Below are 22578 nucleotides of genomic sequence, written 5' to 3' on the forward strand. Positions count from 1 at the left end.
ATGTGGTAAAAATGTCCGGCAAACTGCTGTTTACCTTCTCGAACGATTTTTCTGAAACTTGTTACATATCATCAGTACTTTAGGCTGTTATTAATGCGCTTTCAGTTTAAGTTTGATATTGATGATTCTATTAAGAGTTTCGTCTTTTTTAGCTCACCTGGTCCGAATGACCAAGTTGAGCTTATGCCGTACTGTGGCGTCCGTCGTCCGTCCGTCGTCCGTACGTCAACAATTTCTTAAAACGACTTCTTCTTCTTAACCACTGATTGGAATTTTACTGTAAGCATCCCTAGGTGGTGGGGATTCAAAATTATACAAATGGTGGGGCTAACCCCTAGGGGCTGATGGGTGGGGCCAAAAGTGGTCAATTTTGGAATATTGCTATAAACGACTTCTTCTGTAGAACTATGCGATAGATATTTATCATATTTGTCTGGAAGCATCACTAGGTAGTGGGGATTCGAAATTGTACAATTGGTGGGGGCTGAAGGGCGGACCGAAAAGGGTTATTTGGCTATATTGCTTTAAGCGACTTCTTTTCTGGAACTAAGAGATTGACATTAACCATATTTGACTGGAAGCATACCTAGGTAGTGGGGATTCAAAATTGATACAAATGGTGGGGCTGACCCCCAGGGGACTGAGGAGTGGGGCCAAAAGGGGGCTATATGGCTATATTGCTATAAACAATTTCTTCTGTAGAACTTTGCACTGGATATAAATCATATTTGGTCGGAGGCTTTTATGGGAGGTGGGGATTCAAAATTGTACAATCTAATATAATACAGATATGCTACAAGGTTTGGCCCTAGTGCCATTCCTTTGGATCTTATTAGGATAATATTATGCCATGATTGCTTAGATATCCAGGTAAGCGATACAGGCCCTCTGTGCCTCTTGTTCTTATGCCTGTGTATGCATTTGGTCTGACGAAACGCTGTCTAATTTCTGAACCATAATTCATGAAACCGAAGGCAGTTGTGCTTCTATAATCTATTTTTTATTTTGACCATATTGTTGAGACTTTGGTCCCTTTTTTTAATATCCGTTTGTTGTATTTTGTTACCGGTTCTATTTCCATTGCTGTTATACCCTTAATGTTTCAATGTTAGCCTATGATTAACATGTGTAGTTTTCCAAGCTGTATTCATGAGTCACTGTGATGAGACCTATTAGGTCGAAACAGCTATATGGTACAGTGTAATTCATATTTGGTTTACTGTATCTATTTCCAAACTTTATAGGTGCAATTTGTCTTATGTTCATCTTTTCAAGATACAGGTTGGTAGACTATAGGCTCCGCTGCTCGATTTGTTAGTCCCCGTGGTTTCCCGTAACATGGATGGCCTCAATTTCGAGTAGTGACAGGGATAATAGCACACCCACTTTACTCAATATAAATTTGGAATTGACAAGCACTCCTTTTTAACTTTGAAATTTAATTAATTCAGTGGTTTCCTTAACCTCCCTTTTTGTTTCAAAGGTAGTTGTGATCAATTTGGAATTCTGCCTTCTTTGCCTCTTGTACCATAATAAGTCCTAGAAGGACCAAAAAAGCTGTAGGAAGCAGTGCTATTTATTTTTGGTATAACGTATCAAAACCAAAGTTTTTAGGTGCAATCATATGTGTTTGTCTGACGTAAAAATTAAACGTCTAGTTTTCCATGCTGTTCTATTCATGAATCATAGTAGTTTTTTGGAATCGTCCATTTGTAAAGACGCCTCTACCGCTAGACTTATCAAGTTGATGGTAAAGGATTATATATCAATCACATACCATCCATATAGGGTTCTCTGTCGGATGTGATTTATGGCGAACAGGTACGTCTGCTATTGATTCCAGCTCCGTGTTAGAGTGTTGCTAAACTTTGCAGTGAGTGCACAAAATAAGGACAATTGCATATACGGTTCCAAGCGGAATCTAATGTAATTACATTAAGTAAAAATATTGAGATACTGCCACATGTCATCTGATATCTATCTATATTTATATTTTGATGTCATTTCCTATATGATCTGAACGTGAAATGCAAAAAGTTCATAATAATTTGATACAAAATTGTTAGCAACAGAAAGTAATCAATCATTCATATTCATATAACATATTCTGGGAAATAATAAAATTAGCGTTTTATGTATCAATTTAATACAACAGTTTTAATAGAGATATCATTCTTGGTTTGCCAGGCAGTCGGATGTGATGGCGTCATAAACTCTACTGTGTCTGAGGATGCCTGTGGTGTGTGTGGCGGCAATGGTTCTGAATGTAAAACGGTCAAAGGTCATTTCCGCCGGAAGTTGGCCTACGCAGGACGTACGTATCTGCACATTTACTTGTAGTTTATCAGAAAGAATTGTATGGGAAGTTAATTTATTAGTCTGTTTTTTTATTATAAATATATAAAAAAAATCAGCAGCAATTCCGTATGTCTGCTGGAACCGTTTCCCTGTATTGACTCCAGTTGATTGCAATGATTATTAGATTTTCTGTGTGCACATTTCACTTGTATAAAACATCTCAAAGTTTTAGACTTGAGGAAATCTCAAGAGTTGAGATGTTTTATACAAGTGGGGCCTGTAACTTAAGGTTGTGACATTGTTTCCTTCGATCTTATTTGTTGTTATTTTTTTATGCAGCGTTAATAAGTAACATTTTCAATTTCAATTAATCCTTTTTCTGTAACATAACGCAAACGATTTCATCCTGTGACGTCAATAAATTATTGTTTTTCTATGATATTAATCAGTATAAATGTTCCATGTTACGTCAGCTAGTTACATATTTCTGTGATGTTCGGAATATCCTTGTATGCTGTGACGTACTTTAGTAACATTGTTTCCTATGGCGTTAATAAGTAACATTGTTTAGTTACGTATTTTCCTGTTATATTTATGTAGCAACGCTGTTTCTCCTGATGTTAATACGATGCATTGTTTCCTGTGATGATAATTTGTAACGTTGTTACTTGTTAGTTTAATAAGTTAATATGTCAAACAGTTTTCTAAAATAAAAATAAAATATTGATTATATTTGTGGATAATATCTTACCAGCGATAAAAGTGAAGTACTCCAGCAAACCTTCAATATCAGTGTTTCGTTTGGGTAACAGATTTTGCTCCATCGTGTTTGGAACCTAGTATAATATTAATGCAAGAATGTCAATCCAAAATATTGTTCTCTGCTCAAAACAATTGTTTACATAACTACATGTATTTTAATGATAGAATCAGCAATACCAAGATTCAGACCGATGTCACTGAATTTTAAAACACTTTGTTGAATGACTTCCAGGAAATGACGTGTACGAGCAGGTTCTTGTCCTCCCGAAGGGATCTCGCGGGATTAACGTGACCGAATCGAAGCGGTCAGCGCATTTTCTCGGTAAGATTTGATAACATCACCAATGAAACTCTTAAATGTTTTGCTTAATAATGATTCTGGATTGACAATGCAAATTTATAAACATCAGTATTGATTGATATGAATATACGAGAAAAGAAAGATAAATTTGATAAAATGATTATAGTATTTATCGTTTGATAATCAAACCAGTTTTGTCTTTCAGAGGCTTCCATAAAAACACAATATCAACATTGCTATATATCAATGGGTTAGCAACTTTAGATGTAATTCACAAACTTCCGGTTTTATTCCCTTTTCTCTCTTTTTTTTTTAATTTACCTTACATATAGGTAAATTTTCAAGCTCAGCTAAATTTTAATCCTGCGTCAGCTCTGCAATGAATATACATTGAATAATAATAATAATAATAATAATAAAAAACAGCAAAAAAGAAAAAAATATTGAATTCATCCTAAACCACGAACATTTTTACATACGTTATAAAAATCGTAATAAGCGGAATCATTGTACACACGTTCTAGAAATCTAGAAATGGTGAATTTTCTAGATGCGGAATTTTCTTTACCAATCAGTAGTCTCCAAATTCATTATTGCAGCTATAGCTATGCAGATGTGTCTTCTGTTAGATTTTTTTCTGCCAATCAAATTTCTGGAACTTTTTACTGCTGTTATAGCTATATAGTTCAATCATGTAATTACTATTGCCCCACAGGGCTATCCAAATCAACGACAATCTGTTAAAATCCATCCCATGATCCCATGTTAACGGCTTGTTTAATATGGATCGTTATATTTGCACAGCCCTGAAGGATCCGTATTACGGATCGTACCGGTTGAATGGATTTGGAAAGCCAGGAACATCCAAAAAGTTTGTCGCTAATGGCGCATGGTTCATATATAAGAATAATTGGAACATGGAAACGTTGGAAACTATGGGCCCACTGCGGAGCGAACTTAAATTGATGGTGAGTTCATACTTACTGCTTTAAGGGTCACTGTCCTGCTTCAGCCAAAATATTAGATAACTCTATTGTTGTTTGTTTCATACATTTACACACAGTAACCACCCCTTAATTGGTTTTTTGGATGTATATGTACAGTGAGACTGGACAGGGACTACCAAAATGAAGTAGATTAGTTGGTTTGAGTGACCATATACAGATCGGAGATCTATAGGGCACATATCCCGGTCTGGTCCGATTAACAGAACACTGTTGTTGAGCATCATGTCATGTTCTATTCTTTTTCATTATTTTGGATATTTTTTGTGTGTATCATTTTAAATATTCATATGTGTGGTTTCCTAAAGGGGTCTAACATTAAATAACAACTTTCGCTGTATGAATATCATCCGGGCCGACCAGAATGATTAAGAGGAGTTGTTTCACACTTTGTGTAAAAAAAAAAAAAAGTTTTATCAATATGTGAATATATATCCGGATTGACAGGTTCATCCACAAAATGCAAACGAGGAAGCTAACTATGATTATTCCTATACGGTAACGAAAGACGATTTCACTTATGAAAAGAACATCGTGGAATGGAAATATGAGGGCTGGACTGATTGCAGTGTAACTTGCGGTACAGGTAATTGATTCGTTTATTTATGTATATATTTAAAAATCAAGTCCAGTAATTAAATCAATTTTGAATTGTCGGCACAGATGTGTACATTGAAAACGGTACCGATGTGCTTTGTTATATATCCTTGTATGGAAAAGAAAAAATTGTGAGAGTATATACACACTGAATACACATGGAAGGGCGTTTATTGTTGCATCATACATTTGCAGTTTTACGCTGAACAGAGAATGGTGATGCTTTGAAGTTGTTGTATATCGAGTACATATGAGGATTGTGGTTTTTTTTTGCAGGTGTACAGAGTTTAGTGTACGGATGTTACATTCTAGAGAATGGAACCAAGGTTGACAATGAAATGTGCAAATATTTAGAGGATAAAGAAAATGAGCCGATAAAATGCGAAAGGCTGCAATGCAGTGCGTTCACGTGAGTTTGATACCATAAACCATTGTGTTGTGAAATACCAAATATTGTTGCAGTATCGATACATGTTAAATTCGACCTTAAATGTTATGGCGCCCCTATTGCCTTGCAATATACTGTACAACCAACTTACGAGTAACGTTACATGTATGAATTAAACGCAGATAGTGTCATATAAATTCCAAGTTCTGGAATAAATGGGAAAGGGCACAAATGCTGGTTCTGAAAGAAGGAATTAGATTTAGTGAGTGCCGATATGCAATTGTTAATTCAGTATTCATGCTTTTTAATCTGATATTATCTTTATGTTTGTTGAATGATAGAGCAAGGGGATTTATCGACTGTTCTGTGACGAATTTATTGGTTCAGTGTTAGGTAATACTTGACCATGTCAGAAGATTGGAGTGACTGTTATGTGAATTATTGTCTTGTTCAATGAGGGTCTGCCTGTCCCCCCAGGGGGCTTAGTTAGGGGCTAAAAAGGGGAGGGGGGAATAGGGAAAAAATCTTCTTCTCCAGTTCTAGAAATGCTAGAATCAAATACTACTCATAACTGTAAAGGCCTTTGGGTGGTTTATAAATTTTTTGATTTTCATGTCTCTCAGGGCCCCCGTGTGCCCCGAGGAGGGAGTGAAATTTATATATGAAATAGACATAATAGGCCATATCTTCCAATGTTTTGAACGGAATTTGCTAATATTTAACAGAAATACTTGTTAGGAAAGGAAGGTCTGCTGGTATAATTTTTGTGACCCTGACCAACTAGGGGACTGAGATTAGGGTGAAAAAGGAGGCGAATTTCAAAAATCTTCTTCTGCAGTTCCAGAAATGCTAGTATCAAATACTACTCATAGTTGTAAAGGCCTTCGAGTGGTTTATATACTTTGTGATTTTCATGTGCCCCATGTCACTCGTTTGCCTTAGAGAAGGGGGTAAAGTTTGGTATTGTTTATATAGACAATTCGACAAATGAACAGCCATCACATACTTTTTATCTCCAACCCAACTAATGTGCTAGTAATAGTAACAACCTTAATTCTTTATGAATTATAAAGTCTCCATAGTAACGCTTCCAAGTTCTTACCCAACATGTCTGAAGTGGTTACAGAGCAAATGTAAATATTGTGCAATGATTGGTTAAATAACCAGGTGAGCGATACAGGCCCCCTTGGCCTCTTGTTCAGTTTTGGGTGGTGCTAGAAAATGTCTGTGGACTAGTGTGACTGTTCTGTAACCTTTTGTCTTGTTCTGTTTTAGGCAGTGCTAGACAATGTCTGAGGAGTAGAGTGACTGTTCTGTGACTTATGGTCGTGTTCAGTTTTAGGTAGTGCTATACAATGTCTGTGGAGTAGAGTGACTGTTTTGTGACTTATTGTCTTGTTCTGTTTTAGGTAGTGCTAGACAATGTCTGTGGAGGAGAGTGACTGTTCTGTGACTTATGGTCGTGTTCTGTTTTAGGTAGTGCTAGACAATGTCTGTGGAGTAGAGTGATTGTTCTGTGACTTATGGTCGTGTTCTGTTTTAGGTAGTGCTAGACAATGTCTGAGGAGTAGAGTGAATGTTCTGTGACTTACGGTCTTGGCCAGTTTTAGGTAGTGCTATACAATGTCTGTGGAGTAGAGTAACTGTTCTGTGACTTATTGTCTTGGCCAGTTTTAGGTAGTGCTAGACAATGTCTGTGGAGGAGAGTGACTGTTCTGTGACTTACTGTCTTGTTCAGTTTTAGGTATTGCTATACAATGTCTGGGGAGTAGAGTGAATGTTCTGTGACTTATTGTCTTGTTCTGTTCTAGGTAGTGCTAGACACTGTCTGTGGAGTAGAGTGACTGTTCTGTGACTTATTGTCTTGTTCTGTTTTAGGTAGTGCTAGACAATGTCTGTGGAGTAAAGTGACTGTTTTGTGACTTACTGTCTTGGCCAGTTTTAGGTAGTGCTATACAATGTCTGTGGAGTAGAGTAACTGTTCTGTGACTTATTGTCTTGTTCTGTTTTAGGTAGTGCTAGACAATGTCTGTGGAGTAAAGTGACTGTTCTGTGACTTACTGTCTTGGCCAGTTTTAGGTAGTGCTAGACAATGTCTGTGGAGGAGAGTGACTGGTCTGTGACTTATTGTCTTGTTCTGTTTTAGGTAGTGCTAGACAATGTCTGTGGAGGAGAGTGACTGTTCTGTGACATATTGTCTTGTTCTGTTTTAGGTAGTGCTAGACAATGTCTGTGGAGGAGAGTGACTGTTCTGTGATTCATTGTCTTGTTCAGTTTTAGGTAGTGCTAGCCGATGTCTGTGGAGTAGAGTGACTGTTTTGTGATTTATTGTCTTGTTTTGTTTTAGGTAGTGCTAGACAATGTCTGTGGAGGAGAGTGACTGTTCTGTGATTCATGGTCTTGTTCAGTTTTAGGTAGTGCTAGACATTGTCTGTTGTGTAGAGTGATTGTTCTGTTACTTATTGTCTTGTTTAGTTTTAGGTAGTGCTAGAAAATGTCTGTTGTGTAGAGTGATTGTTCTGTTACTTATTGTCTTGTTCAGTTTTAGGTAGTGCTAGACATTGTCTGTTGTGATTGTCTCGTTCTGTTTTAGGTAGTGCTAGACGATGTCTGTGGAGTAGAGTGACTGTTTTGTGATTTATTGACTTGTTCTGTTTTAGGTAGTGCTAGACAATGTCTGTGGAGGAGAGGGACTGTTCTGTGACATATTGTCTTGTTCTGTTTGAGGTAGTGCTAGACAATGTCTGTGGAGGAGAGGGACTGTTCTGTGATTCATTGTCTTGTTCTGTTTTAGGTAGTGCTAGCCGAAGTCTGTGGAGTAGAGTGACTGTTTTGTGATTTGTTGTCTTGTTCTGTTTTAGGTAGTGCTTGACAATGTCTGTGGAGGAGAGTGACTGTTCTGTGATTCATTGTCTTGTTCAGTTTTAGGGAGTGCTAGCCGATGTCTGTGGAGTAGAGGGACTGTTTTGTGATTTATTGTCTTGTTTTGTTTTAGGTTGTGCTAGACAATGTCTGTGGAGTAGAGTGGCTGTTCTGTGACGTATTGTCTTGTTCAGTTTTAGGTATTGCTAGACAATGTCTGTGGAGTAGAGTGATAGTTCTGTTACTTATTGTATTGTTCAGTTTTAGGTAGTGCTAGACAATATCTGTGGAGGAGAGTGACTGTTATGTGACTTACTGTTTCGTTCTGTTTTAGGTAGTGCTAGACAATGTCTGTGGAGTAAAGTGACTGTTCTGTGACTTACTGTCTTGTATAGTTTTAGGGAGTGCTAGACAATGTCTGTGGAGTAGACTAGACAATATCTGTGGAGGAGAGTGACTGTTCTGTGATTCATTGTCTTGTTCAGTTTTAGGGAGTGCTAGACAATGTCTGTGGAGTAGACTAGACAATATCTGTGGAGGAGAGTGACTGTTATGTGACTTACTGTTTCGTTCTGTTTTAGGTAGTGCTAGACAATGTATGTGGAGTAGAGTGACTGTTCTGTGACCTAATGTCTTGTTCAGTTTTAGGTAGTGCTAAACAATGTCTGGGGTGTAGAGTGACTGTTCTGTGACTTATTGTCTCGTTCTGTTTTAGGTAGGGCTAGACAATGTCTGTGGAGGAGAGTGACTGTTCTGTGATTCATGGTCTTGTTCAGTTTTAGGTAGTGCTAGACATTGTCTGTTGTGATTGTCTCGTTCTGTTTTAGGTAGTGCTAGACAATGTCTGTGGAGGAGAGGGACTGTTCTGTGATTCATTGTCTTGTTCTGTTTTAGGTAGTGCTAGGCAATGTCTGTGGAGTAGAGTGACTGTTATGTGATTTATTGTCTCGTTCTGTTTTAGGTAGTGCTAGACGATGTCTGTGGAGTAGAGTGACTGTTCTGTGACGTATTGTCTTGTTCAGTTTTAGGTATTGCTAGACAATGTCTGGGGAGTAGAGTGACTGCTCTGTGACTTATGGTCGTGTTCTGTTTTAGGTTGTGCTAGACAATGTGTGTGGAGTAGAGTGACTGTTCTGTGACTTATTGTCTCGTTCTGTGACTTACGGTCTTGGCCAGTTTTAGGTAGTGCTATACAATGTCTGTGTTTAGTGACTGTTCTGTGATTTACTGTCTTGTTCAGTTTTAGGTAGTGCTAAACAATGTCTGGGGGGTAGAGTTACTGTTCTGTGACTTATGGTCGTGTTCAGTTTTAGGTAGTGCTATGCAATGTCTGTTGAGTAGAGTGACTGTTATGTGACTTATTGTCTCAGTGACTGTTTTGTGATTTGTTGTCTTGTTCTGTTTTAGGTAGTGCTTGACAATGTCTGTGGAGGAGAGTGACTGTTCTGTGACATATTGTCTTGTTCTGTTTGAGGTAGTGCTAGACAATGTCTGTGGAGGAGAGGGACTGTTCTGTGATTCATTGTCTTGTTCCGTTTTAGGTAGTGCTAGCCGATGTCTGTGGAGTAGAGGGACTGTTTTGTGATTTATTGTCTTGTTTTGTTTTAGGTAGTGCTAGACAATGTCTGTGGAGGAGAGGGACTGTTCTGTGACATATTGTCTTGTTCTGTTTGAGGTAGTGCTAGACAATGTCTGTGGAGAAGGGTGACTGTTCTGTGACCTATTGTCTTGTTCAGTTTTAGGTAGTGCTAGACATTGTCTGTTGTGATTGTCTCGTTCTGTTTTAGGTAGTGCTAGACAATGTATGTGGAGTAGAGTGACTGTTCTGTGACCTAATGTCTTGTTCAGTTTTAGGTAGTGCTAGACAATATCTGTGGAGGAGAGTGACTGTTCTGTGATTCATTGTCTTGTTCAGTTTTAGGGAGTGCTAGACAATGTCTGTGGAGGAGAGTGACTGTTCTGTGACATATTGTCTTGTTCTGTTTGAGGTAGTGCTAGACAATGTCTGTGGAGTAGAGTGATTGTTCTGTGACTTATTGTCTTGCCCAGTTTTAGGTAGTGCTAGACAATGTCTGGGGAGTAGGGTGACTGTTCTGTGACTTATGGTCGTGTTCAGTTTTAGGTAGTGCTAGACAATGTCTAGGGAGTAGAGTGACTGTTCTGTGACTTTCTGTCTTGTTCAGTTTTAGGTAGTGCTAAACAATGTCTGGGGGGTAGAGTGACTGTTATGTGACTTATTGTCTCGTTCGTTTTAGGTAGTGCTATACAATGTCAGGGGAGTAGAGTGACTGTTCTGTGACTTACTGTCTTGTATAGTTTTAGGGAGTGCTAGACAATGTCTGTGGAGTAGACTAGACAATATCTGTGGAGGAGAGTGACTGTTATGTGACTTACTGTTTCGTTCTGTTTTAGGTAGTGCTAGACAATGTATGTGGAGTAGAGTGACTGTTCTGTGACCTAATGTCTTGTTCAGTTTTAGGTAGTGCTAGACATTGTCTGTTGTGTAGAGTGATTGTTCTGTGACTTAGTTGACTTATTGTCTCGTTCTGTTTTAGGTAGGGCTAGACAATGTCTGTGGAGGAGAGTGACTGTTCTGTGGTTCATTGTCTTGTTCAGTTTTAGGTAGTGCTAAACAATGTCTTGGGGGTAGAGTGACTGTTCTGTGACTTTTGGTCGTGTTCAGTTTTAGGTAGTGCTATACAATGTCTGTTGAGTAGAGTGACTGTTATGTGACTTATTGTCTCGTTCGTTTTAGGTAGTGCTATACAATGTCAGTGGAGTAGAGTGACTGTTCTGTGACTTACTGTCTTTTTCAGTTTTAGGTAGTGCTAGACAATGTCTGTGGAGTAAATTGAATGTTCTGCGACCTATTGTCTTGTTCTGTTTTAGGAAGTGCTAGACAATGTCTGTGGAGTAGAGTGACTGTTCTGTGACCTATTGTCTTGTTCAGTTTTAGGTAGTGCTATACAATGTCTGTGGAGTAGAGTGACTGTTCTGTGACTTATGGTCGTGTCCAGTTTTAGGTAGTACTAGACAATGTCCGTGGAGTAGAGTGACTGTTCTGTGCCTTATGGTCGTGTTCAGTTTTAGGTAGTGCTATACAATGTCTGTGGAGTATCGTGACTGTTATGTGATTTATTGTCTCGTTCTGTTTTAGGTAGTGCTTTACAATGTCAGTGGAGTAGAGTGACTGTTCTGTGACTTATGGTCGTGTCCAGTTTTAGGTAGTACTAGACAATGTCCGTGGAGTAGAGTGACTGTTCTGTGACTTACTGTCTAGTTCTGTTTTAGGTAGTGCTAGACAATGTATGTTGTGTAGAGTGATTGTTCTGTTATCTGTGGAGTAGAGTGACTTTTCTGTGACTTATTGTCTTGACCAGTTTTAGGTGGTGCTAGACAATGTCTGTAGAGTGGAATGACTGTGCTGTTACTTATTGTCTTGTTCCGTTTTTGGTAGTGCTAGACAATGTCTGTAGAGTAGAGTGACTTTTCTGTGACTTATTGTCTTGTTCTGTTTTTGGAAGTGCTAGACAATGTCTGTAGAGTAGAGTGACTTTTCTGTGACTTATTGTCTTGACCAGTTCTAGGTAGTGCTAGACAATGTATGTTGTGTAGAGTGATTGTTCTGTTACTTATTGTCTTGTTCAGTTTTTGGTAGTGCTAGACAATGTCTGTGGAGTAGAGTGATAATTCTGTTACTTATTGTATTGTTCAGTTATAGGTAGTGCTAGACAATGTCTGTTGTGTAGAGTGATTGTTCTGTTACTTATTGTCTTGTTTAGTTTTAGGTAGTGCTAGAAAATGTCTGTTGTGTAGAGTGATTGTTCTGTGACCTATTGTCTTGGCCAGGTTTAGGTAGTGCTAGACAATGTCTGTGGAGTAAAGTGACTGTTCTGTGACTTATTGTCTTGACCAGTTTTAGGTAGTGCTAGTCAATGTCTGTGGAGGAGAGTGACTGTTCTGTAACTTATTATCTTGTTCAGTTTTAGGTAGTGCTAGACATTGTCTGTTGTGTAGAGTGATTGTTCTGTTACTTATTGTCTTGTTTAGTTTTAGGTAGTGCTAGAAAATGTCTGTTGTGTAGAGTGATTGTTCTGTGACCTATTGTCTTGGCCAGGTTTAGGTAGTGCTAGACAATGTCTGTGGAGTAAAGTGACTGTTCTGTGACTTATTGTCTTGACCAGTTTTAGGTAGTGCTAGTCAATGTCTGTGGAGTAGAGTGACTGTTCTGTGACTTATTGTCTTGACCAGTTTTAGGTAGTGCTAGTCAATGTCTGTGGAGTAGAGTGACTGTTCTGTTACTTTTTGTCTTGTTCTGTTTTAGGTAGTGCTAGACAATGTCTGGGGAGTAGAGTGACTGTTCTGTTACTTATTGTCTTGTTCTGTTTTAGGTAGTACTAGACAATGTCTGTGGAGTAGAGTGACTGTTCTGTGATTTACTGTCTCGTTCAGTTTTAGGGAGGGCTAGACAATGTCTGTGGAGTAGAGTGATTGTTCTGTGACTTATTGTCTTGGCGAGTTTTGGGTAGTGCTAGACAATGTCTGTAGAGTAGAGTGACTGTTCTGTTACTGATTGTCTTGTTCAGTTTTAGGTAGTGCTAGACAATGTCTGTTGTGTAGAGTGATTGTTCTGTGACTTAGTGTCTTGTTCAGTTTTAGGTAGTGCTAGACACTGTCTGTTGTGTAGAGTGATTGTTCTGTTACTTATTGTCTTGTTTAGTTTTAGGTAGTGCTAGAAAATGTCTGTTGTGTAGAGTGATTGTTCTGTTACTTATTGTCTCGTTCAGTTTTAGGTAGTGCTAGACAATGTTTGTGGAGTAGAGTGATTGTTCTGTGAATTATTGTCTTGTTCTGTTTTAGGTACTGCTAGACAATGTCTGTGGAGTAGAGTGACTGTTCTGTGACTTACTGCCTTGTTCAGTTTTAGGTAGTGCTATACAATGTCTGTGTTTAGTGACTGTTCTGTGATTTACTGTCTTGTTCAGTTTTAGGTAGTGCTAGACAATGTCTGTGGAGAAGAGTGACTGTTCTGTGACTTACTGTCTCGTTCAGTTTTAGGTAGTGCTACACAATGTCTGTGGAGTAGAGTGACTGCTCTGTGATTTACTGTCTCGTTCAGTTTTAGGGAGTGCTAGACAATGTCTGTGTAGTAGAGGAACTGTTCTGTGACCTATTGTCTTGTATAGTTTTAGGTAGTGCTAGACAATGTCTGTTGTGTAGAGGGATTGTTCTGTGACCTATTGTCTTGGCCAGATTTAGGTAGTGCTAGACGATGTCTGTGGAGTAGAGTGACTGTTCTGTTACTTATTGTCTTGTTCAGTTTTCGGTAGTGCTATACAATGTCTGTGGAGTAGAGTGACTGTTTTGTGATTGACTGTCTCGTTCAGTTTTTGGTAGTGCTAGACAATGTCTGTGGAGTAGAGTGACTGTTCTGTGACTTACTGCCTCGTTCAGTTTTAGGGAGTGCTAGACAATGTCTGTGGAGAAGAGTGACTGTTCTGTGACTTACTGTCTCGTTCCGTTTTAGGTAGTGCTATTCAATGTCTGTTGAGTAGAGTGACTGTTCTGTGACTTACTGCCTTGTTCAGTTTTAGGTAGTGCTATACAATGTCTGTGGAGTAGAGTGACTGTTCTGTGACTTTCTGTCTTGTTCAGTTTTAGGTAGTGCTAGACAATGTCTGTGGAGAAGGGGGATTGTTCTGTGACTTATTGTCTTGGCGAGTTTCAGGTAGTGCTAGACAATGTCTGTAGAGTAGAGTGACTGTTATGTTACTTATTGTCTTGTTCAGTTTTAGGTAGTGCTAGACAATGTCTGTGGAGAAGGGGGATTGTTCTGTGACTTATTGTCTTGGCGAGTTTCAGGTAGTGCTAGACAATGTCTGTAGAGAAGAGAGACTGTTCTGTTACTTATTGTCTTGTTCAGTTTTAGGTGGTGCTAGACATTGTCTGTTGTGTAGAGTGATTGTTCTGTTACTTATTGTCTTGTTCAGTTTTATGTAGTGCTAGACAATGTCTGTGGAGTAGAGTGATAGTTCTGTTACTTATTGTATTGTTCAGTTTTAGGTAGTGCTAGACATTGTCTGTTGTGTAGAGTGATTGTTCTGTGACCTATCGTCTTGGCCAGTTTTAGGTAGTGCTAGACAATGTCTGTGGAGTAGAGTGACTGTTCTGTGACTTACTGTCTCGTTCAGTTTAAGGTATTGCTATACAATGTCTGTCGAGTAGAGTGACTGTTCTGTGACTTATTGTCTTGTTCAGTTTTAGGTAGTGCTAGACAATGTCTGTGGAGTAGAGTGACTGTTCTGTGACTTATTGTCTTGTTCAGTTTTAGGTAGTGCTAGACAATGTCTGTGGAGTAGAGTGACTGTTCTGTGACTTATTGTCTTGTTCAGTTTTAGGTAGTGCTAGACAATGTCTGTGGAGTAGAGTGACTGTTCTGTGACTTATTGTCTTGTTCAGTTTTAGGTAGTGCTAGACAATGTCTGTGGAGTAGAGTGACTGTTCTGTGACTTATTGTCTTGTTCAGTTTTAGGTAGTGCTAGACAATGTCTGTGGAGTAGAGTGACTGTTCTGTGACTTATTGTCTTGTTCAGTTTTAGGTAGTGCTAGACAATGTCTGTGGAGTAGAGTGACTGTTCTGTGACTTATTGTCTTGTTCAGTTTTAGGTAGTGCTAGACAATGTCTGTGGAGTAGAGTGACTGTTCTGTGACTTATTGTCTTGTTCAGTTTTAGGTAGTGCTAGACAATGTCTGTGGAGTAGAGTGACTGTTCTGTGACTTATTGTCTCGTTCAGTTTTAGGTAGTGCTAGACAATGTCTGTGGAGTAGAGTGACTGTTCTGTGACTTATTGTCTTGTTCAGTTTTAGGTAGTGCTAGACAATGTCTGTGGAGTAGAGTGACTGTTCTGTGACTTATTGTCTTGTTCAGTTTTAGGTAGTGCTAGACAATGTCTGTGGAGTAGAGTGACTGTTCTGTGACTTATTGTCTTGTTCAGTTTTAGGTAGTGCTAGACAATGTCTGTGGAGTAGAGTGACTGTTCTGTGACTTATTGTCTTGTTCAGTTTTAGGTAGTGCTAGACAATGTCTGTGGAGTAGAGTGACTGTTCTGTGACTTATTGTCTTGTTCAGTTTTAGGTAGTGCTAGACAATGTCTGTGGAGTAGAGTGACTGTTCTGTGACTTATTGTCTTGTTCAGTTTTAGGTAGTGCTAGACAATGTCTGTGGAGTAGAGTGACTGTTCTGTGACTTATTGTCTTGTTCAGTTTTAGGTAGTGCTAGACAATGTCTGTGGAGTAGAGTGACTGTTCTGTGACTTATTGTCTTGTTCAGTTTTAGGTAGTGCTAGACAATGTCTGTGGAGTAGAGTGACTGTTCTGTGACTTATTGTCTTGTTCAGTTTTAGGTAGTGCTAGACAATGTCTGTGGAGTAGAGTGACTGTTCTGTGACTTATTGTCTCGTTCAGTTTTAGGTAGTGCTAGACAATGTCTGTGGAGTAGAGTGACTGTTCTGTGACTTATTGTCTTGTTCAGTTTTAGGTAGTGCTAGACAATGTCTGTGGAGTAGAGTGACTGTTCTGTGACTTATTGTCTTGTTCAGTTTTAGGTAGTGCTAGACAATGTCTGTGGAGTAGAGTGACTGTTCTGTGACTTATTGTCTTGTTCAGTTTTAGGTAGTGCTAGACAATGTCTGTGGAGTAGAGTGACTGTTCTGTGACTTATTGTCGTGTTCAGTTTTAGGTAGTGCTAGACAATGTCTGTGGAGTAGAGTGACTGTTCTGTGACTTATTGTCTCGTTCAGTTTTAGGTAGTGCTAGACAATGTCTGTGGAGTAGAGTGACTGTTCTGTGACTTATTGTCTTGTTCAGTTTTAGGTAGTGCTAGACAATGTCTGTGGAGTAGAGTGACTGTTCTGTGACTTATTGTCTTGTTCAGTTTTAGGTAGTGCTAGACAATGTCTGTGGAGTAGAGTGACTGTTCTGTGACTTATTGTCTTGTTCAGTTTTAGGTAGTGCTAGACAATGTCTGTGGAGTAGAGTGACTGTTCTGTGACTTATTGTCTTGTTCAGTTTTAGGTAGTGCTAGACAATGTCTGTGGAGTAGAGTGACTGTTCTGTGACTTATTGTCTCGTTCAGTTTTAGGTAGTGCTAGACAATGTCTGTGGAGTAGAGTGACTGTTCTGTGACTTATTGTCTTGTTCAGTTTTAGGTAGTGCTAGACAATGTCTGTGGAGTAGAGTGACTGTTCTGTGACTTACTGTCTTGTTCAGTTTTAGGTAGTGCTAGACAATGTCTGTGGAGTAGAGTGACTGTTCTGTGACTTACTGTCTCGTTCAGTTTTAGGTAGTGCTAGACAATGTCTGTGGAGTAGAGTGACTGTTCTGTGACTTACTGTCTCGTTCAGTTTTAGGTAGTGCTAGACAATGTCTGTGGAGTAGAGTGACTGTTCTGTGACTTATTGTCTCGTTCTGTTTTAGGTAGTGCTATACAATGTCTCTGGAGTAGAGTGATTGTTCTGTGACTTATTGTCTCGTTCAGTTTTAGGTTGTGCTAGACAATGTCTGTGGAGTAGAGTGACTGTTCTGTGACCTACTGTCGTGTATAGTTTTAGGTAGTGCTATACAATGTCTGTGGAGTAGAGTGACTGTTTTGTGACCTAATGTCGTGTATAGCTTTAGGTAGTGCTATACAATGTCTGTGGAGTAGAGTGACTGTTATGTGACTTATTGTCTTGTTCTGTTTTAGGTACTGCTAGACGATGTCTGTTGAGTGGAGTGACGTTTTTGTGACTTACTCTTTTGTTCTGTTTTAGGTACTACTGGACGATGTCCGTTGAGTGGAGTGACTGCTCTGCCACTTGTGGTAATGAGGGGACGCAGACCCAGATGTACATGTGTGAGATGCGAACGACGGACGGAACAGGAGAGGAAGTTAATATTTCGATGTGTGACGGTCTGCCCCACCCCAACTACACCCGTGAATGTAACCGGGTACCATGTGTTCCCGACATTTATGAGTGGATACTATATAACTGGAGCGACTGCAGCGCTACATGTGGTAACGACGGAGTCCAGGTGGCCACAGTCGAATGCATCAGACTCACACCAGACAATAGTACAGAAGTAGTTGAGGTTGGTTTGTGCATTAATGAAACGGAACCAAACAATACAATAGCTTGTCCTCCCCAGGAAAGCTGTATTGAATATACATATCAATGGGTTTTGTCAGATTGGAGCGGATGTAGCGCTAGCTGTGGAGAAGGAGTGGAGAGAGTGTGGTATGTTTGCGAGAGGCAGTCGGATGGATCATTCGAGTCTGTATCCGGCAAATTCTGTGTTAATCTACCAAGTCCGAATTCTACTCGGCCATGCGCTGTGCAGCCTTGCTACCAATATCAATGGACAGCGAACCAGTGGAGCGAGTGTAGCGCCACCTGTGGGGATGACGGTGTACTTGAAGCAATGATTGTATGTGAGCAAGTATCACCTGATAATGAAAGCGTCACAATTACTGTTAACAGTCAATTTTGTAACAACATTCCAAGACCTAAATCTACAAAAATATGCAACCGTATACCTTGTGTAAGTCTTCAGTGGGTGGTGAACAGTACTGAATGCAGCGACAGCTGTGGTGAACATGGAGTGCTGGACACAGTGTACGCCTGCCAGAAGGTGAATGGAAATGACACTTTTATAGAATACGTGGACGATGAAGTTTGCTATGGAAAAGAGCGGCCGGAAGTAGACACGGCTTGTAACAGGTTTCCATGTCCAGTACAAACTTACATGTGGAAAATATTTGATTGGGCACAATGTACACATTCGTGTGGATTCGAGGGCATTCGGATACCGATACTGAACTGCCAAACCTCTGATGCTGAAGAGGTCGACCCTGTGTTGTGTGGGCCAGTGACGTCACCACCGGCGTCATTAGAGTGCAACAGACTTCCATGTCTTATGGAATGGCAGTCTAGTGAATGGTCTCAGGTAAGTTGTCCGTCATGTGACATAGTTATTGTCTTACTGACCGTCTTGGTGTCAAATGTTTTTGTATGGATTTTGATCATAATGTCTTAGTGTGTTGTTCATCTCGTATCTCAGTTCACGTGGATGACGTCACAATCGGGAAATCTCCGATACCTTGATTCGGAAACTGCCACTTAGTCAATTGAAAAAATGAAAAAAAAATCAGTAAAAAAAAAACCAAAAAGATTTTGGGGAAATTTAGTTTGCTAAGCTCGTTTACAGGTCTGTTTTGTTAACATTTTCCAACTAGTAGTCTACAAAATGCATTTGCATGGGTCCTGAGCTGTTATTGCACCCTAACACTATACAACGTTATAAATGTGACAGTATATGAGAACGACTGATGGGGCTGCGGTGGTCGAGTGTTTAAGGCGTCTTACCTTTTACAGTCACTTTCCCTCCAAATTGGATCGCAGATTTTTAAGCCTACATCGGGCAGCCACCAGGTGTTGCCCACAGGTCGGTGTTTTTTCTCCGGGTGCTCCGGTCGTCCTTAAATGACCATAGCTGTTAATAGGATGCAAAGTACAAATAAACCAAACCAAAGTATCACATATGTGTGCATGTCCTTTGTCAGGATTTCTAATTACGTACTCTGTTGCAGTGCTCTGTATCATGTGGAAGGGGAACACGTACTCGAAATGTGTTCTGCACAAATCCGCAGCCTGAGACTGATGACATCAGCAATTGTTCCGGAGATCGCCCCGGTACAGAAGAGAGCTGTAACTCTCGGCCATGTTCTAGAGGTAAGGTTCACATGCATTTACAAAATAATTTTATGTCGTCTTTTTAAAGTTCATATATTATTTATACTTTTATTATAGACTTTCACTCAAATTTGGTAAGTAAACAAGATTTTTAGTTTTCACTTTTGTTTGAAAGTGATAAAACATTAATGTTCTCACACCGCTACTATAGTTAATGCATCGTTTGCCAGTAAAGTATCCCACGTAGCTGTGCCATAAAGTTTGTATTACTCTTCGCAGCTAGCGTCACTTAGTGATATTATGACGTCATTTCCGTCTTTATTTTGACATCGTGCTTATTGGGAAATTGACTTATTCTTCCGAATGAACGGAAAACAAACAGGAACCCTTTTCATTACTTTCCACAACGCGGCCACCTGAGTGATTTACGACCGTATTAAAGTGATAAAGATGGAATTTAATCAAATTGAAACTGTTCAAAATTGACGTGTTGATATCAATATCCCTATCGACTACACAATCAACGTTAATTTGACGGGTTTTATATATGACGCTTGAACATTCTCAGTGACGTTTGTTGGATCAAAAAACTGTTTTTAATTAAAATACGGGAAAAAGCATTCAACGGCAATAATTTATGGCCAATTCTTAAAGATAACTCATTCATGGGAGCCTATAATTGTCCGTTGAAATTGAATTGTTACGCTTTTAGACTTAATCCGATGTGTATTGAATTATGTTAAGATAGCTAAAAAAGGTTAATAAGACATAAGTAAATTTCCTTCCTTGTGTACCGGATAAAAAGGTTATGTAATTGATATATTAGATAACTTACGGGTTTTGCCCTCAAATTGGTAGTTGTTATTAATTGCTTAACACTCAGTATAAAGGGTAATAGTAACAACTGGTTCACCTGTTGTCCGTATAATGGGACCGGGTGGAATGCTGTGTTGGCGACATGGTATTTTAAATACTAAAGTGAGCATCTAATCCGGTTTATCGCAAGAAGGCAAATACACCAATATTCTCTTCAGCACAAATACACACAAGTTCATATACACCACACACATGGAAGCATAACGTTATATGACCTTAGCTTTGACTTGGTCGTCACAAAAACCAAACCAAACCTAAGATGTCGATGCTTGCATGTCGCTGTTGAGTCGATAGTCACGGGCTGGCACGATATCTGTGATAAAGGTAAAGTACTGACGGACGACCAAAGGTTTTGGAAAGAGGCAAGCTAATGAAGATTATGATTCAGTTTTATAGTAGCCATTACGATTTCATCTAAAAATTAATCATTTCATTGTGCGATTTGAACTTAAAATATTTTTAATAATGCCCATTTGTGGTCCTATTGCTTTTGTTATCACTACCTCATTCTCACTTTGAACACGCGGCATTTTTTTTGGATTTCACCTAGTTTTGACCTTCACAGAATTTATCCTTCCGGAACGCATGGTCTTACTATGTTTGTACTTGATTGAAGGTTTCTGTGTAGTGTTTTCTCCTTTGTTCATGTTCTGCAATTTTTCATTGATTTTAATTCTAATTAACGTTTTAAAAATGCTTCGGTATACTCAGGTAGTTCAGTCAGGTAGAGCGATAATATAACATTATGATATCAAGGGTTCGAATACAAGTTTACCCCTGCTAAACCTTTTGTTTTACTCATAACACAGTTGTTGATTATATTTTGTTCATTCCATCTTTACTACTTTTTTCGATAAAAGCCTCGAAAGGTTTGGGATTCTTTTTAGAATTATTTAACAGGGCAATGCCGAATAAAAAAAAGGTTTCCAAAGAATATTTAGAGTTTAAACAGTGGTACGTGCATCCTTAAATGGTCAATTAGGCAACCTGTCTTACCCCGACTTTTCACATTACTAATTACCAGGGAAACAACAAATTTACTTCTACCAGCACCGCGTACTTTGTATAAAAATGAACGAGAAAGGTCATGTAAATTAGACTGCTAATAATAGCCAGAGTGTTATTGATGGTTTCATTGTAGGTCGACGTTGCGTACAGGATCGAATACGTGTATGCCGGCGTAGGGCTTCGAGGGCCAAGTGTTCCTATGCGGGTTACAGGAAGATGTGCTGTAAAACGTGTCAACGGTATATACGACTGGGATAGACGCTGATGGGACAGCGCTAGCGACCAAGTGTGCAATTGCTGTCAACGTTATGATAGGTAACAGGGGCAATGAAAGACAAAAAAACATTGGAATAGTTGTCAAAGTTAGAATAAACATTCGGACAATGATAGAAAACAACTGAAGAATTGCTGGCAATGTTAGGAAAGGCAACATGGCAATGATCGACACAATTGTGTAATAGCTAACAAGGTACGATATGCATTGGGGCAATGATACACAACAATTGTGGGATTTCTGACAAAGGTACGATAGGCACTTGAGCAAGTATGGACAATACGTGTGGTGTTGTTGTCAACGTTAGGATGGGCTCTTGGATAACGATAGAAAAGCGTAGGAAAGCTTTCAACATATTAAGTTGACCATTGATTATTACAGCAATTGAGCAATTGTGAGGTAGCTATTAGAGTTGAAATATGCATCAAGTAATTGACAGACATCAATTGCGAAAGAGTTGTCAATGTGAGGATAGGCATCATTTCAGCAACATGCACCGTTTGTTGAGTCGCTATCAAAGTAAGGAAAGGTGTCACAACAGAACCGGAACAATAAGAAAATTGAGGTAAAGACTGACAAAATGTTTGTGATATATATATATATAGCTGTAAGCACCGGCAAGTTAATGCAACGATGAACAGATATTGTAATTCTGTGATGACAAGGAAAGCTTAGGCTATGTCGTTAGGCAAAGGCAAACAACGACAAGAATTGTACAATAGCTACAGTGAATAGCGGTTAGGATATGATCAGGGCATCCTCGATATCCAGGTGTTACGCTCACTTTCGCTCTCTACACCCCTGGAATATGTCATAGCATATTTGAAGGCACGCGGCTAGCTGTATGGTTGGTGTCAGGTAAAAAAGCCTGACTAATCACTGGGCTAATTACTAATTACAAAGGAGCGACGCCCGACTTCAAAGCCTGTCAATGTTTACCGTTACGCGTCCGCGATATTCTTTTGATGTACAACAAAGGACCAAACTAGTCTTCTCGTCTCATCCACAAGGCGCTGCACATTGAGCCTTTGATTTTGCTATGACATCCTCAAGGGGTGTAGGGAGCGAAAGTGAGCGTAACCACTGGATATCAAGGATGGGATCGGGGCAATGAAGTCAATGACAATATACCTGATAGCATGGACAGGTCGAGTATGCTAGAGAAAAGTATTTGAATAGCCAGTGTGTTCAGCGCTAAATATCAAAACATGATTGATATCAAGAATACATCAGTACTGAAATGAAACACCAAAATAACAAAAGTTATCGGGAAACATTCGGTGGCATTGTTACATGTGGTTAAAACAGTCATTTTGGTTGCGACTACAATAGACAATCAATGTCACTATCACTTGGCCAAAGAGAATCATTGAGAAGAGAAACAAATGCAAACCGCTGGGACAAGATACAATGATAAGAGAAGTTTTACCATTGCAATCACAGACTGAATAATTTACTGCTGTAACGGGAAATTATTG

General features: G+C 39.2%; 1 protein-coding gene across 1 annotated transcript in view; it reads left to right on the forward strand.

Annotated features, from left to right (window-relative positions):
* LOC110467352 (A disintegrin and metalloproteinase with thrombospondin motifs 10-like) overlaps positions 1-22066 on the forward strand; it is a 62876-nt gene extending 40810 nt beyond the window's left edge. The window contains exons 16-23 of the mRNA XM_021524465.1: positions 2188-2314; positions 3293-3382; positions 4166-4329; positions 4813-4951; positions 5239-5371; positions 17023-18196; positions 18840-18981; positions 20960-22066. Coding sequence (XP_021380140.1) covers positions 2188-2314; positions 3293-3382; positions 4166-4329; positions 4813-4951; positions 5239-5371; positions 17023-18196; positions 18840-18981; positions 20960-21084 — 2094 coding nt within the window. The 3' untranslated portion in view covers positions 21085-22066. The remainder of the gene's footprint in view (positions 1-2187; positions 2315-3292; positions 3383-4165; positions 4330-4812; positions 4952-5238; positions 5372-17022; positions 18197-18839; positions 18982-20959) is intronic.
* The last annotated feature ends 512 nt before the right edge of the window (positions 22067-22578 follow it).

This window comes from Mizuhopecten yessoensis, unplaced genomic scaffold, assembly GCF_002113885.1.
Source record: "Mizuhopecten yessoensis strain PY_sf001 unplaced genomic scaffold, ASM211388v2 scaffold11171, whole genome shotgun sequence".
Taxonomy (NCBI): domain Eukaryota; kingdom Metazoa; phylum Mollusca; class Bivalvia; order Pectinida; family Pectinidae; genus Mizuhopecten; species Mizuhopecten yessoensis.